The sequence below is a fragment of the Pelobates fuscus genome, chromosome 3 (genome assembly GCF_036172605.1).
Source record: "Pelobates fuscus isolate aPelFus1 chromosome 3, aPelFus1.pri, whole genome shotgun sequence".
NCBI classification, from domain to species: Eukaryota; Metazoa; Chordata; class Amphibia; order Anura; family Pelobatidae; genus Pelobates; species Pelobates fuscus.
In genome coordinates, this window is record NC_086319.1 from 29,787,401 (window position 1) to 29,805,460 (window position 18,060).

Consider the following 18,060-nt stretch of genomic DNA (forward strand, 5'->3'; position numbering starts at 1 on the left):
TGTTTAGGTAAAGCATATAAGAATTTTAAAGACCAACAATAAGAAAGGAGGCAAAAAAGCTACCCCCTTATTAGGATTAAAGAATTAACTCTTGATAACATGAGACCTTTCCCAGTGCAATCTCAATAATGGCTTTAAAAATAAATAAATATATATATATATATTATTCTTTATTTATGAGTAAAAAAAACAAGGTCCGTTATACAGACAAGTATTTAAGCATAAAGTCAGCAGTTAACGAGAGGAAAATAATCATGTTGGAGTGGAGACACAAATCAATGTCTCCCGGTTAGTCTACAATCACAATGGCCAAAATAAACTGTAAAAAGGCTACGGTAACAGTTTTGTAACAAGTAGAATGTCGAGGGCGCTACATTGTGCAGATTGTGACGTTAGAAAGTAACATAAACCTCTTAACTCGATAAGGAAGGGAAACGGGGACTAAAAAAAAATATGTATATCGGTAAGGAAAGTAGAACGTAAGTTGCTAAGAAGGCGGTAGAAGAGATGGTAGGACCTGGATAGACCCCTATGGTCATATTTTGCATTTAAAAGGTGTAATAAGCGAAGGGGAAATTCTTATCACAGAGATAGGTTAATGGCTGGTTTTACACCCATGTTAGTATCCGCACAGACTGGTACGATGTACTATTGCAGTTAAGCTCTACTTAGTACTCTCTATTGTTGCTTAAAGGATCACTATAGTGCCAGGAAAACAAAGCGGTTTTCTTGACACTATAGTGCCCTGAGGGTGCCCCCACCCTCAGGGTCCCCCTCCCGTGGCGCTGAAGGGGTTAAAACCCCTTCAGCAGCTTACCTTAATCCAGCGCCGGGATCCCTCGGCGCTGGTGACCTCTCCTCCCCCGCCGACCTCAGATCCCCCCTGTCCAACGTCAGTGGAGCTGCATGCGCACCAAGTGCCGCGCGCACATTTAAAGTGTTCAAAGAAAAGCATTTCTCAAAGCTTTCCTATGGACGCTCTGCACGATGGAGGCATTAAAAACCTCCAGCATCGCAGATGCGTCTCTAGTGGCTGTCCGGAAGACACCACTAGAGGCTGGCTTAACCTCAGCCTCTAGTGGCTGGAGTGGCTGCATCTGAAGGGTTAAAACCTGAGGGACCTGGCACCCAGACCACTTCATTGAGCTGAAGTGGTCTGGGTGACTATAGTGTCCCTTTAATTATAGCTGCAACTGTTTGCAAAGCAATGCAGATAGCTCTCTGTATTCTGACATAAAAGGGAAGACCCTGCTTCCCTTCAAATGTGCAAAGTGTAACATGGTGTGTACACATGATCCTAACAGATTGACCTGCAATGTGGGTCTTATAGGTGGAGGGAAAAGACATGATTACAGATGCATTTGGAGAATATTCCAACTCTCCTATTGTGACCAGTTTTGCGATTTGGTTTTGAGTTTAGCACAATTCGCTATTGGTCCCAGTGACTTTATGCTCCATAACCTATACAAGAAGCAGAAGTGTCCCTTTAAATGGCTGACCAGCCTTATGTGAAATACGCTCTCGTTCAATTGTCACTCTCCCCTGACTGAGCCACCTTTGCCTACTTAGTACATGAGATGTTTGTCTGCCCGTTTCACCTCCTTGCAGATATTTGCAGGCTCTTTGCAAGTTGTTAAATCTGCAAGGTGTTATTGTTTTCCCAACTCCAGAAACTAATAAATAAAAACTTGCAAAATCAATGATTAATATCCAAAAATACTTTTATTGTAATATGCTATATGGCTATAGGTATAAGGGCACCATTTCTAATACCTATATTGTCTACCTCCACAATACCCATTTCTATATGAAAGGTAGCATAAAAACTCAAGAAGCAACATCTTCTGGGTGTCCTTTATAGCAGTGCTCCGTAATGACTTAAAGGAACACTATAGGGTCAGGAACACAAACATGTATTCCTGACCCTATAGTGTTAAAAACACCATCTAGCCCCATTGCCCTTCCTAAATATAGTAAAATCTTACCTTTACTTTAGTCTGCTGCTGCTGGCTCTGTCCGTGATCTGCCTGCTTGACTGACATCATCAGAAGAGCTGCTCTGAGCCAATCACAATGCTTTCCTATAGGAAAGCATTGGATTGGCTGAGCTTGTCAAGGAGGCAGATCAGGGGCAGAGCCAGCACAAGCCAAAACCAGCCCTGGCCAATCGGCATCTCCTCATGCATTGAATCAATCCATCTCTATAAGAAAAGTTCAACGTCTCCATGCAGAGGGTGAAGACACTGAATGGCAGTGTTGCACTGCCCAAGGAAGCACCTCTAGTAGCCATGTGAGGAGTGGTCAGTGGAGGTATCCCTAGGCTGTAATGTAAACATTGCATGTTCTCTGAAAAGACAGTGTTTACAGCAAAAAGCCTGAAGGTAATGATTCTACTCACCAGAACAAATACAATTAGCTGTAGTTGTTCTAGTGACTATAGTGTCCCTTTAAATTTATACAAAATGCACTTCATGGGCGTAGCATGCATTCACACAAAAAACAGTTTCAAATCTTACAAAATCACATATATGGCCTCACCATGTTAAAATAAAAAATAAAACATTTTTAATAAAAATTACAGTAACACTCACCAAAATTGGTGTATTTTGAATTACTGGTGGCATGACACGATGTGGCAGAGATATAGCCAGTGTTACTAAGTTTTTGTTTTTTTTATAGCCTTGTAAGATTAAAATCTGTTCGTTTTAAATAACATTTTCAATAGGATGGCATATACTGCAGAGCTCAGTGACGTTAAAAATTAAACATATCTGTCCTCCAACACTTGCCGTGTTAGTTGTAAGTTCTGATTGACAGCAGCTTGACGTATTATCCTGCTCAGCTTATAGAACACGAGTGCTGAGATTATAAAACATAAATAGTCTTTCTACGCATTTCAAATTGTGGACTCAAAACCATCAAGAAATTGTTCATGGTAACTTGGAGCGCAATGCCTAAAGTGGCCTGCAGGGGCGTGACACTAGATACTAGATACATCTTTTGGTTATGGCAGTAGGTCACTTATCTACCAGTCTTCTGTTGCATCTTACCAGCTTCCTTTTTGTGGTTCTAAACATTGCAGTGCATAACTAAAGCTAAAATAGCCAAAGTTGGAGAAAAATAATATCAAATCAGCACCTTTTACCTTTTTTGCGATTTGGTTTTTAATTAAAAACATGTTTTTTTTATTTGGTGAAAAGCCGTGTAGGGCTTGTTGAGTTCAGCAATGCATTGCTTTTGGTGTGGTTTTCATCTTTATTCCGCAGTGTACACGGTTACTGAAATTAGTATTTCTAACGAATGTGTTTCCCCCGCCCCAGGAATATGGAGTACCTGCGCCAGTCTGCACACTGTATAGAGAATGTACATGTTTTTTGCTTGATTCATTTATGACCGTATTCATATTTTACATATACCGCCATTGTGCTAGAAAAGTTATAAACTATAACAAATTAATTCAGCAGCGTTTTTACTTTATAATATAACCGTGAATGCACTGGGATTTATTCACTAAAATCGGGGATTGTGGTGCGATGACACTAGAATAGCTAAGTGGAAGAGTTTATCCAACGTGGCTATTATGATCTAAATTTTACTATTATTGCTACATTGCATAAATACCCCCAGTTGTTACAGCACTGCTTTTATATTTGTGTATAAACACACACCATGTTCGACATCTATGCGTATCAGTACAAAAATTGACATTGAACCAGACTGAGGACAAGTACGGTACCTTGAAGGTTAAACATTGGCATCTTTCCTTTAAATGGACTTATTCAGACTTGATGTTGCTCGGTAAATAAGAATGCAGGAGATGAGCGATTAGTATTCATTATTTTATTACATTAAGCCACAGACCCATTTGCATTCGGTAAAACTTGCCGTTAGAAGGAATGTTTGCAGGAGAAATACAGAGAGTGCAATGCATTCCGTTCCACACATATATTTTGAGTTGTAAAGTTCTGGATTACATATAGAGGACGAGACACATGGATCATATTAATTCAGCTTGCTCACACACTGCGATGCGTTTGATCGGACATGTTTGGGTTTCACGTTGCTGAAAGGTGACTTCAGGGTTTCATTGTCAATCAAAGGTGTTCTTCCCTTCCCTCCCTTTTCTTAACCCCTCTTGTCTTTTGACATCATTCCATCCATCAGTGTAATAAAACCCACCCATTCTGCAAGCATCGTCTATCAGCCCCAGAACTGTGCTTTCACTGCGAAACAGCTCGAGCTATCAAACCTTTGCCATTGTCTCTCTTACTAACATTTATTTTTTTTCTTGTCCAAGCTGAAGTGATTCGAGGACGTTACAAGCCATTCGTTTTCTCCTGTAGCTTTTACATTTTACTGCGTTACGAGAAATCAGAGCTTAATGTGAAATTGTGGCTTTCGAATGGACAGTTGTGGCATCCAGCGATGTTTTTAAGAGTTTGTGTTTGATGTAAAAATAACTCTTCTACAGTCCCATGGGTTTCTGTGATTCAACTGATATGTTCTGAACATTTGTTAATATGAACACCTTGCTCGTAGACATCATCTGGTTTCATGCTCCTGTCCTCTTGCTGGTCCTAACACCGGAGACTGCAACTTCATGGTGGTAAGTTGAAATCTTTAAACCCATCAGCAGGTAACTTTCTGCCAAATTCTTTTCTACTGCATATGTTTTTACTTTATAAATATATGTTGTTGCCAGAGTTTACCAGTGCATTTGTCCTTTTGTTTTTAATTTTCTCTTCTTATCCTATAAGATTTTATGAGATAATCATCCTTAATGTTTTTTTTTCTGTCTTTTCCAATAGTCCTAGTTTAACCGCTTATTCCCAGACTGCCTATTGCAATCAATTACAGGCCCTTAGGAGGAAAGTGTTTAACATGCAGACAGCATGTTATATTCAATTTCTGTTTCTGCATCGTCTAGCAAGCCAATCACGTTCTGATAATGTAAAGGTGCATTCACTAAACAGTCAATGTAAAGCGGAATTGTAAATCGACCAGCCGAGGACTACAGCCGACTGGATCTGGTCATATATCTCGATTATCTGTTCTATGAAGCTTATACTTTAATGACTTTAGTGACGGATTAAATTGGCATATGTACCGGATCAGGAATTAGAATTAAATAATGCTTTGCTTTTTGAAAATCGGTAATATCTATGTTAACCCTTACAATATGTAGTTTGAGTCTCACAATAACGTGGAGTTTTAAATAATTTTTATTCCAGATAGAATATACTTTAGCTGGGACGTCAAGCTGGTTCATAACATAATCTTTTACCACGACTCCCATGATTCTCAGTCAGCCTTTAAAATTGTCAGAGAACTACAGAAAATATATTTCGCTTCGGTGTCAGACTACCTTCCCCACCTGTTTTTGGAGTTTAACCACCTGCTTTTACCAGTTTTTGGACTGCAACTGCTAGAGTTACGTAGCTTTACCCAAAACATCTGGAGAGGCCCGAGATCTGCACCCGTGTAACCCTCAAGGATTAGCTGCTATAATGCAAATTTTGGGGAATTCAAGGTTGAGTTTAAAATTCAGACCATAATAGCCGAACTGAAAACATACCTGCTTCTTGGATTTATTTCTCTATTTTGACTACCTTGGCCTAACATTTTAAATTCACTTTGAATTCCCACTTTAGAGGATAACCCTGTAAATACCGGGTATATGGATGATTGGAGCAAGCACTGGTGAAGTCATGTAATAGTTAAACATTTTATAAAGGGTATCTCTTTGCTTGTTGCTGAGTATCCGCATGTATATTCATAAATGCATCTATTTCGGTTTCTCCTTGCTGCATTGTAATGCCCTTAACATATTTCCATTAGTCCCAGTGCTTTTAACCACGAGCTTGCCATGCATGTTTTTCATGCAGGGCGCAGGTGATACGTCAGACTGACGATTTGATTTTTCCCTAAAATTGGTTTTAACCCCTTAAGGACACATGACATGTGTGACATGTCATGATTCCCTTTTATTCCCGAAGTTTGGTCCTTAAGGGGTTCATGTGTACCGGTAGCTTAAGAAGAACTATTTTATTGCTCTCATTTTTTTTATCACATTTTGAAGCTGTCCGTTAAGCTTTCATTTTAGAGATGTTGGTAGTGAAACGATTTAATGGTCACCGAGCCCAGCAGAGGAGGTCCGGCGATACATTTATTGATATTGCAGTTTTAGAATAGATTGTAATAAGTTGGATTTGTGCCTTAGAATAATGCCTCTCCATCCTTCAGTTGCTAATAGGGAACATCTGGGCATGGATGAGATCAGCACACGTTTCGTTAGAAGAATCATTTTCTAGTCGTGGACCCGATTTTAACTGTAGGCTAAGTCTCATGAGTAACATTTCTTTTTTTTCTTTTTTTTTTTTTTTTTTTATCATTTAATTCCACTTGGTATGCAACCAGTTTAGTTTTGGGAAGAATATCAGAATTAAATAGTCATTTTTCACTATGGAAGTTGTAGCATTGGATAAAGAAGATTGATGACTGCTTTTACACTGTTTGAGATGTGCTTGATGCTTTAGGGGTAAATACGGGAATGCTATATATAATAATCCTATTATATATTCTATATTGTTTCAATGGAGGTGAATCCAGGGAGATGGGGAGGGTAGGGAGTGGGGGGGGGAGTCCATCCACTAGTTCTATTCACTAAACTGTGAATGGTGGGGGCAAAAAATATTAAGTTCTTGGCAGTGGTAAACCTTCTCCAGCTCAGCTTTTTCTTTTCAGGTAACCTTTTGAGCATAAAACTCACTTCTTCCTACTTTCCACCCCATTGGAAAACCACCTTGGACAGAATTAAATGAAATCTGCAGGGAGTTTTAATGTGTATTTGTTCTGGAAAAAAAAAACCAAATAGTAGGGACATAATTGAATAGTATTTATTAATAAATGATTTGCTAAACTTGTCATGGATAGCTTATTATAGCTTTTTACATTATCAGTTGGATTAAAACTCCCTAGTGCCACAGGAAAAGTATCAAATTAAATATATCTGTGATATAATTATACAAATGAACGGAATTTACAGCAGCAATCTAATGGTAAATAAGTAGATTATTGTGCCATACCTGCCTTTAGTAGGGGATAGTCCATATTTTTGGCTCCAATGTATGTCCTTATATTATATCTTAATTTCCCTCTTCTCCTAGAGGTCTGTGTTTTGGGATGTTTAGGTATATAACGTATAATAATACAATTCAGTGATCTGTCTTTAACCCCTTAAGGACCAAACTTCTGGAATAAAAGGGAATCATGACATGTCACATATGTCATGAGTCCTTAAGGGGTTAAACTGTTGTACATTTGCTCAGGAATTAGTCTGTGAAAAGAAAATACATATATACATTTTTACATGACATTTTAAGTTACAGAAATGGATAGTAGGTCATGTCACTTTAAATTTCCCAGAATACCCCTCTGGCCACTCCCACCGCAATGCAAGTTTCAGGCCGCTATATATAAAATTCTGCTAGATACGTTCTACTATTTGCTTTTTACTTGACCTGATACCCAGAGCAGCCACAACTCATCTAGCAATTGTTGGTCATGCCAACAGAACCTGTAACATTGTAATCCGCAGAGACTATCTCTTGGTTTCCTGGGTGATATGCACAGCTTTCAACGTGACACCTTCTCTTAACCTCTTCCAATGTATCTAGCTTACGCCACCTTGAAGTCTTCCCACATTCTCAATATCTACCGCCTGTACAGAAAGGCTATTCTGAGCATCCACAACTCTTTTACCAATATCTTCAGAAATAAAATGTTTTGTTAAATTAGCATGTTTCATCTTAATTAACTTTATTAAAAATAATTTACAGTAAAACCTGTACGTCATTACCATTATGATTTTTTTCTACAATCCAACATAGAAAAATATGCTTTGGCCCTTGTTCAAGATGATTTGATAACCAGCGGATTTCAGTGTGAAGCGAGTGGGAGATGTGTTTCAACTTTTTAAAAGTTACCATCTTCAACCTGTTTCCATCTGTTGTTGTGTCTGTTGTTTCTGTGCATTGCAGTTTACATGTTTTATTGTAAATCTTGTCTGTAGTGTATCGTCTTTTGTAAACTAAAATTGCAAGGAACCCAAATGATATGCTAAATATTTACAGACGCAGTTGAGATTGTAAACAGATTTGTGATTCAAGTTCTGTGATATCTGATGTATATTTTCTCTCAGATCTGTACAGTGAACTTTAAATTTGTATTTTTAGTTTTTTTTTGTAAACATTGTATTTTTTTTATGTTTAGAAAAGTACAGTGTAGCAGTGGTAAGCAGCAGTTTCATATCTTGGGGTAGCTTTAATACTCCAAATGCTGTTGGCATGCTCACTTATAGGGTGGCTTCTGCTGGACACATGATGGAAGTTATAAAGAACAGCAGAACCACAACGTCCAAATGTGACGATTCCCCTTTGATAGCTTGTTTGTAAAGCGACAGAAATTACACAGAGGATGAGGAAACAGACAAACAGCTAACATCCTTCAATAAGTAACTGAGAAATTGAATAGGGACCTGCCTTTGTCAGAAAGGTCAAGAACTTTGGCTTAGATAAATATGTCCCAGGTAATTTAAGGAAATCAAGGAGGATCTGTTTTGGATAATTCACAAGACTGATCACATTGACCTGTAAAGAGGTCTGTTGTTTAAGAACAAGGGTTTCAACTTCGGGACTTTATAGAAAGTGTGAAACAGGACATTTACAGAATAGTAACAAGATAGAAAACCGGACAAGAACAACCTACCTCGGTGACTGCAGTAAAAATATAAAAATGGTAAAACAACACACGCAATACGAGAGTAGCTGTGTAAGATCTCCTAACAGAGTATGTGTAGACAGAGAGTACACCAGGTGATTCTTACCACAGGGAGTTATTGGTATTTTAGAGCAGGGCCGTTTTTAACTCGGTATCATGAAGAATGAAAACTCAACTGTACATAATGAAATATTTGCGAAGACAAAAAAAAGAGAAAATGTGGCAGCGAGCCAGAACGTAACAAAAGAAATTGGGATATAAAATGGGAATTGAAACAATCTGTATAGCTATAAAAAAAAATAAAAAAAAAATTGGTATTCGTGTAATCAGACAAGGAACCATGTTAAAAATGATAAATAGGAATACGCAGTGAAATTCCTAATGCGTGCTGATACATTGATGGGTAGGATGGAGTAGTGAGGGTAGTTTTTCAGGTAGCAGCTAATGAAATAAATGTGTTGGTTGTTAGCGAGTTAGCTATAATAGAATGTGTTTAACCTTCTGAGTGCCATAGGGTTGACTAAACACATTGCATACTATTTAGCAACTAATGGTGACTGACTTTGATATTTTCCCCCCAAAAGATAGAAATTTCAATGCAATCAAAATATATCTTTAAAGTGGGTACTTCTCTGTCTCATGTAAGAGCAAGATTTTGGCAAAAAGTTCAGCTTTAAATGGGCTTTTCCCATCAAATTGGGACTGCTGCAGTTTGGAGCAAATATTTATTCTATTGCACAGTAGATACCTAAAGCAGTGGCGTACACACAATCCCCCTCCATCTTCCCCACGCTTCCTCTCCCCCCCCCACAGACCCACACACATACATATAGACACACATACATAAAGACACACACACACATACACGCATACAGACACACACACACACACACACAAGACACACATACATACAGACAGACACACATACAGACAAACACACACACACATAGACACATACATACACATACAGACCAAGACACACACAGACAGGCACACACACACATACAAAGACACATACATACAAACAGACAGGCACACATACATACATACATACACACACACAGACGGACACAAAAATACACACAGATACATACAGACAGACAGGCACACATACATACAAAGACACATACATACAAACAGACAGGCATACAGACAGACAAACACAGACACATACATACAGACAGATACACAAATACAGACAGACACATACATACAGGCAGATACACACATACAGACAGACACACATACAAACAAACAAACACACACACACACACAAAACCTGGGGTCCAGTGGTGGCTCAGGTTGATGGGAGTCAGATTTCCCACTCTGACTCCCTCCTCTGCTGCCTCCCGCGCGGGCTTTGTGTATGCTGGGAGGAGTGACGGCAGTCCCTTCCTCCCAGCGTGTGATCTCTTCACAGGGGGCCTGGTCACGCTGTTCAAGCGCCGCAGCGCTCCCTGACAATCCATCTCCATCGGGTGGACCTCTTGGACGGCGGCCCTGGTGGTTTGCCGCACTGGCCGGGGGGCCACAAAAGATGGCAACAGGTACTTGGTCGCAGGGGTCCGCAGGGCGGCCGGGCTCCCTAGAGTGACGGGCCCTGTCGCACCTGCGACCGCGGTATGTACGCCACTGAGTCCTAAAGGGATACCTTTGCACATGTGAGAAAGATCATCTATGGAGGACCTTGTGGTATCTTCGAAAGCTATGATTTTACTGTGCACTCTAATTCATGCTGTCACGACAAGTGACCCAATCATGCAAAGTATAACCCAAACAGAAAACGTATTTCCGGACCTTAGAATGGCCGGGTTCAACGTAGATAGAATAGTCGAGGATAGCCAAGGATAAGGGAAACCAGATATCAGGATAACGATAATGAATAGCCAAGTCAGGGAACCAGATAACAGGAAGAACGAGAAAACAAGCCAAGTCAGGATACCAGAAGGAAGATTAGTCAAAAGTCACAAGCCGAGTCCAAATACGAAGATACCGAGACAGAAATAAGCTAGCGCTAGAGGGAACTAAACAATGAACCACAATAGGGCACTGAACAAGGACAAAAGGCGCCCTTTTATAGTGGAGCGTCTGCTGCTTTAAATCCATGCCCCAAAATGTCATGGAGCGTGGAATACTTTACGTTATGACGTCAGTGCCGCGTCATCAGAGGGGGCGTGTGTGGAGCGTCCGGCGTCCGACATGCCGTGCCGTCGTCTGGAGGAAAGGTAAAGTATCGTGACACATGCAAGGTAGAGTGCACGAGAAAATGAGTGCAGCTGCAGCTAAACTGGAAGATTGCATCCTTGAGTAGGGAGAACTTCTAGTAAATAGATCTTTCTATCCTGCCTCCACTTGGGAAAAAAAGCAAAGACCCACATGTTTACATCACAGGGTCAAGTGTCTTCCAAACAGACACTAGAGGTGTTGCGGAACTTCTCCAGTCTCAGATGATACAGGGACACGTCTGACACAGGTCATTGGAAGTACGAAAGCATTTATTTATTTGCACCTGCAAATGTCACAGTGCTTTATGAAATACACGATACACTGGGCACCAAACAACAAGAGAACAAAAAATATATACCATAAATGACGTATTCCCTACGTATAGAGAAGATACAAAATCACACCCATATTACAATGATTATTATCCAATTGTTAGGTTAACACGTATTTCTTACATATATTACCTACTGGTAGGCGTTCCTGGCATTCCACACATGCGTCCTGGTTCTAGATGTTTACATATTATTATTATTATTTATATAGCAACAACAAATTCCGTAGAGCTGTACAAGGGTGGACTAACAGACACGTAATTGTAACCAGACAAATGGAACAGGAACAAAGGGGTTGAGGGCCCTGCTCAATGAGCTTACATGCTAGAGGGAGTGGGGTAAAGTGATACAGAGGGTATAAGTAGGGGTGATGAAATAGGTTGCTAGAAAAGTAGTCAATGAGAGTCATGGGAGGAGGGGGAGAGGGGAGAATAAAACCCTGCTAACAGTTTAAATGATATGCTTTCCTGAAGAAGAGAGTTTTCAAAGATTTTTTTAAAGGAGTGGAGACTGGGTGAAAGTCTAACGGAGAAGGGAAGGGAGTTCCACAGAAAAGGTGCAACCCTGGAGAAGTCTTAGAGACGAGCATCAGATGTGGGAGTACGGACAGAGGATAGACGTAGGTCTTTGGCAGAGCGCAGGGGCCTCGACGGGACATACTTGTGTATTAGGGAGGATAGGTAGGTTGGAGCAGCATTATGTAGGGACTTGTATGCAAGCACTAGAATCTGGGAGATATCGGGTCAGCTTGGTGTGCCAGGGTTGTAATTGGGAACGCTTGATACGTTTAAATGTAGGAGGTACCATGATGTCTAGTTGAGAGGAGAGATTTAGAGTGAGGTTGCAGAGGTAGGGCAAGTGAGATTTGAGATGGGTAAAAGGAGAGTTTGGAGTTTGCTGGAGAAATGCTGGATAGTAATTTTAACCATGTGAGTGTCTGAGGTTTTTCTGAGACGTTATGCAACTTCTACCACAGAGGTGCTTCCTGCTCCCTTAAAGAGTTCAACATCGTGAAATGACGTTGGACATTCTCATGCTTTGCATGACGGCGTGTAACGACTTAAAATTTCCCTTAGGAAAGCATTGATTCCATGCTTTACTGTGAGAAAGCTGTAATGCCGCGCAGGCACTTTAAGTCAGACCAGCTCCGTGACGTTACAAGAGGAGGAAACCTATCTAGTGCCGAGGGAGCCCTTTACACACCGGATGGTGGTGGTAGAGAGTCTAATAAGTTGAGGAAAAGGACACTAACATTTGTAATTCAAGTCTGTTCCTTGAAAGGATTACGTCTAGCATTATAATATCTACAGCCCACTGCAGTGGTTAAGGTGTGAGAAGTACCCTGGTCTGGTTCCTCGGTAATGGGGAAAACCATTTAGCAAAGGTTTGCCCTCTTACCTCGGTCTCTGCTGGGATTCAAGGTGCCTTGATGGTTTGGTGACGTACATACAACTTCTGCAGAGCTCCAGAAGCTGGAAGCCATTCATTGGCTGAGAGACTGAGCTGACCTCCCTGACCCAATGAAAGACATTCTGTGCAATTCCATAGAATTGACATTAACCAGCCCGCAAATATAGTTGATGTTACTGAAGGTGGAGTTACACCTCCAGCAGCAGAGGGGTCAAACTACGTATGTGCAGCGTTTCTTAACGACATTACGGAAGTGATCATGGTGCTTCAAGTAACCTTTGAAGACTGGAAGGGACTCATAGTTAGGTAAAGAATTCAATTAAGTAACAAGAAAAATGGAAGATACCTTTTAAGTTCTGCATTTGATTCCCAGCTTCGGTATGAGTTCTGCCCAGATCAGGAAGTAGTCAATCTCTAGACTCGTAATCTATCCATGAGAGGCTGAACGTATGCCATAAATTTTGCCCCGCAGATTTTTCTTCCCAGCTGGGATGCTATGACATTAATTTCATAATTACATTTACCGTTTTGTGAGTGAATGTCCGACATAATTGCAGCTCTGACACCTTCAGAGTAAGCTATGAAGACGTTTATCAGGGAAGCTGTGGATTTGTACACGATTTGTCCATCGTACAAATACTTAGATGTCAGACATTGAAGGGTGAGGCTTATAACTACAGTAATTCACTGCAAAACATGTCCGGTATTTGCACCTGTGTGCAAGAGGATGGAGACCTTGTTGCTTTTTATTCTATGCAAGAAGCATACATGGTCTTGGAGCTTTTAAATGGACACTATATATCAGAAAAACTACAGCATAATGGTTTTGTTCTGGTGTATATAGCATTGTCCTGCAGTTTTAGGATTGTAAATACAGTACTGCTTTTGCATAGAAAAGGCAGTGATTACATTGCTGTCTAGTAACAGCTCTAGTCACTCGGACGGCCAGTGGAGAGACTTCCTAGGTTAGGTCCTGAAAGTGAAACAGAAGAAAGGATCATGAAGATCTTTTTTGTGTGTGTGTGTGTGTATATTCAGGGCCAGATAAACCCTTTCTGCTGCCCCAAGGCCATTTTCCTCAATGTGCCCCAGCCCATCACACATGTGAAGCTTGGTGTATTTAATCGGATGGATAAATGTGACTAGCTTGTTGTATGACTGTATGATAATTATGACTAGGTGGGTAGTTGGATAGCAATAAATGCAAGGTGCGTGGGGGTAGTAGACACTTGGCCAAGTGTGTGAATGTGACAGAGTGAGTGGGAATGACCGGTTCAGAGTATGTGGCTGAATGGCGATGTGTATGTAGGAGCATATTTGTGTTAAGTGTTGGTGCATGTGAATGGTGGGTGCATATATGTAGAGTTCTAGTGTGTGACTTAAGTGTTTCATAAAGTGCCATTGTGTGAATGCAATAACCTATTTGTGTGATGTTTTAGTGTGTATGTGTGGGTGTGTTTTGTGCACTGTTTCCCATTCCAATCCCCCCCCCCTTTAATCTTTCTCTGTCCCCCACTTTTAATTTATTTCTCCCTCACATGTGTTCCGATTTGGTCACCTAACGGACGATGGACGCCCTCACGCTCTGCACGAGGACATCCAGCATCAGTCAATTCTTTACAGCAATTCTTTCCTATAGGGAGGGCCTAATGCGCTTGCTGCGTTTGCCGCACATGCGCATTAGCAGCTCCTGTCGAGGGACAATCGTGTAAGTACAGTAAGGGTTTATTAACCCTTACACTCCGGGGGTGGGGGGGACCACGAGGGAACTACCGTGCTAGGAATACAACTTTGTATTTCTAGTACTATAGTATCTATTTCATGTCCTGCAGACTTTGTTAATGTTTTTATAGCACGTATAAGATGACAGATCTTTTTTAAATCGAAATGTTTGTTAGCGTATATATAGATTAGCAGATATAGTAAATATAAATCTGATACCCAGTTTTCAGTTCTAGGGGTGGATGTAGTTCCTGCACATGTCTGTAAGTAACCTGTCCCTAGAGCAAAGCATTCTGGGTTAGATTGCATAGGATGCCAACTGGGGGGTCAATCGCACAGTCCAGCTCTAGAACTGGACATGCAAGGTGATGACAACCTTGAGTTTTCCTAAACTTCTACAGTGAATATATAGTGTGACGGTTTAAGGTAATAGGATTATAGTGCTGTAAGATAACCTGGGGTGATTGGTTTCATTTTCTTTATTAAAGGGACAATCCAGGCACCCAGACCACTTCTGCCCATTGAAGTGGTCTGGGTGCCAACTCCCACTACCCTTAACCCTGCAGGTGCAATTATTGCAGTTTTCATGCGCACCAGATCACCCCCTGCCAGCGTCCGCGCATGCGTACTAGGTCTCTCGGCGGCGGGGGAGGAGCGTGGGTGGTCCCTGAACCAACGCCGAGGGACATCGGCACTGGATACAGGTAAGTCACTGAAGGGGTTTTAACACCTTCAGCAACTTAGGATGGGGGGTGGGAGGGAGGGCGGACCTGCAGTGACAGGAAAACGGATTGTTTTCCTGGCACTGGAGAGTCCCTTTAACAAGTAAAAAAAAAAAAAACGTTGACATTGTTTTACAATTTTAACAAGGTTTTAGTTTGTAACAAATTTTTATGCCACTCTATATTTGCTATTTTTTTTTTTTTTAGTAATCCTGTAATAAATATTCCTTCTACTAGGTTGAAATCACTTTAAAGGGACTCTCTGCTGGCCATATTTAGAAAATAAATATAAATCACTACTTAGTAGATATAGCCTCAATGAAAACTTGCATGCATTTAATTATGCATTCTTTTCATTGAGGATTTATATAAAAAACTGTTTGCAAAAGCTGCAAGTCTCTTGTCTGAAGCCTTTGCAAGCCCTGCCCTTCTAACCCCTCCCAGACTTTCTGTGGCTGTCCAATCACAGACTTCCCAATGCAGCTCAATGAGAAGTCTTTGCAAGGCAGGTGTTCTGGGCAATTGTCTGTCTTTTGCATTTAACTTCATTGAGCTAACCAAACCAGGTAGTAAAAGGACCAGTTATTTACTTGACAGGCAGGGGGTGTAACAAGGTTAATTTTTTTCTGAAATCTGTACTTTTTGTAAAATGAAGAAAAGAGGACACACTCTTCACACATAAAGCATTAGTTAGCTAAAGAGCGCTATGGGTCCAGAGAGCCCCTTTAAATAGCAGGTGCTTGTGCACAGAAGTTTATATATCTTTTCTATTCTAAATCAATTTTTATGATTGGATAAACAATTCTGATTTCCTTTTTTCACCCTAAAAAAAAATATATATTTTATAATTCCCCTTTTTTGTTTTTGTTTTATAGAAATGTGTAGTATTATTTACTAATTTCGGATCTATATTAGTATGCGTAACCAAATTTTTCACCCTTTCCTGTGATTCTAAATGTTTTTGCGGTTAATATTTTAGTTTGTCCGAGTCATTTTACAGTTTAGTTATCTTTATAAACATTCTCCTGAACGAATGGTTATGTTTTTACAGGTATATGGGAGCGGTTAGTTCTTCCTCTTCCCGAGTAATGTGCAATAATGTACCGGGCTTAGTAACTCGTCAGCGACAGCTTTGCCAACGTTACCCTGAAATTATGCATGTGATCGGTCTGGGGGTAAGCGAGTGGACCACAGAATGTCAACACCAGTTTCGACATCATCGATGGAACTGCAAGACCCTTGAAAGGGGTCAAAGCCTTTTTGGAAAATTAATTTTACGCAGTAAGTCTTCCAAAATAAAATAAAAAAATGTAAAAGTCATAAATATTCAGTTTATGGATGTTCCTTATTTCATAAAGTCTGCATGTTTATCTGATGGGGTGTCTGTAACATGGAGAAAAAAATTGGATATTACTTTTCTGTTGTTAATGGTACTGTAGATGGCGGTCCAGGGATTTGAAAAGAAAATAGCCGTACTAAGAAGTTTCCAAATACATAAGTGTTGGAGTCTGCTAATGTTTCTTTATAAAAGAATGAAAACAGAAGTTATGCGCTTTGCTTTTATTGGGTTTATTTTTGAGGCTGTGGTTTACACTACTAAGTGGACTTTTCCCTCTGTACCTGTTATAATTTCTAACCACGCTTTAGTGTCAGTACGTCAGCATGGGTCAATGTGTGCGTGTCTTTATGAGTCAGTAAGCGAGTGTGAGTCTTTATGAGTCAGTGTGTGTGTCTGCATAGGTTTTCACAAAGGCCAAAGTTTTCATTAAAAAAAAAAATCAATACTTTTAAATTGTGGGCTTTGAACTGTAGAAATCCTTAATTTAACTGTAATGAACTGTAGAAATGAACTGTAGAAATCCTTAATTTAATAATTGTCTTCTAACACACGCTCCTAAATCCAGGATAATCTGAAATCCATACATTTATGACAATAGTCTGACATGCTATGACAGTGATGTTGGTATGTATATATAATATTTTCCCTTACTGCATTTTAGGTAGTCGAGAGTCGGCGTTCGTTTATGCCATTTCGTCTGCAGGAGTGGTATTTGCAATCACAAGGGCTTGCAGCCAAGGAGAACTGAAGTCGTGCTCTTGTGATCCTAACAGAAAAGGTCCTTCCAAAGACCACAGAGGCAGCTTTGATTGGGGTGGCTGCAGTGATAACATAGACTATGGCATCAAGTTTGCCAGAGCCTTTGTAGATGCAAAGGAGAGAAAGGGGAAAGATGCTCGAGCTCTGATGAATCTTCACAATAACATGGCTGGAAGGAAGGTATTGTGTTTTGCGTCAATTCGTTCACTGAATATAATAGTTGATTGATGTTTTACCAGAAAAGGATACTTTGAAATGTATTGACTGCACGCTTGTTGCCAACTTCAGAAAGATGAATCCCTAAACGCACCATGAACTAATAGGTCCAAAACTAGAGTTGGTGCTTTAACCAAGTGGAATATCTCAACCTTCTTAGAATTGTAATGTGTCCTATTTTTAGGACATTTATTTATATTATGGCTGTTTCTTTCTAGTAGCACTTTTAGATTGCTTATTTTGGCCTTACCTCTCATTCTGTCCAATGGCTGAGTTAAATCATACCTCATCTTACTCATATTGAGTCAAAAAGGATACTCTAAGCATCAAAACAACTTTAGCTTAATGAAGCAGATTTAGTGTATAGATCATGCCCCTGCAGTTTCACTGCTCAATTCACTGCCAGTTAGGAGATAAATCCCTATTTTTTCAGTTTATGCAGCCCTAGCCACACCACCCGTCTGTGACTCACACAGCCTGCGTGAAAAAAATGGATTCATATCTGACATCACGATGTGTTTACGTTAGACATGTTTATCGCTTGCTCTGTTAATTGA

At 40.2% G+C, this 18,060-nt stretch overlaps 2 protein-coding genes across 3 annotated transcripts in view; one reads left to right on the forward strand and one right to left on the reverse strand.

Annotated features, from left to right (window-relative positions):
• ST7 (suppression of tumorigenicity 7) overlaps positions 1–18,060 on the reverse strand; it is a 366,953-nt gene that overhangs the window by 218,860 nt on the left and 130,033 nt on the right. The window lies entirely within an intron of this gene.
• WNT2 (Wnt family member 2) overlaps positions 1–18,060 on the forward strand; it is a 40,322-nt gene that overhangs the window by 428 nt on the left and 21,834 nt on the right. The window contains exons 2-4 of one of the 2 annotated variants that reach the window (XM_063445093.1): positions 4,539–4,605; positions 16,241–16,470; positions 17,190–17,467. In XM_063445093.1, coding sequence (XP_063301163.1) covers positions 16,245–16,470; positions 17,190–17,467 — 504 coding nt within the window. In that variant the 5' untranslated portion in view covers positions 4,539–4,605; positions 16,241–16,244. Of the gene's footprint in view, positions 1–4,238; positions 4,606–16,240; positions 16,471–17,189; positions 17,468–18,060 lie in introns of those variants that run through there. The other variant, XM_063445092.1, reaches the window with a different exon arrangement.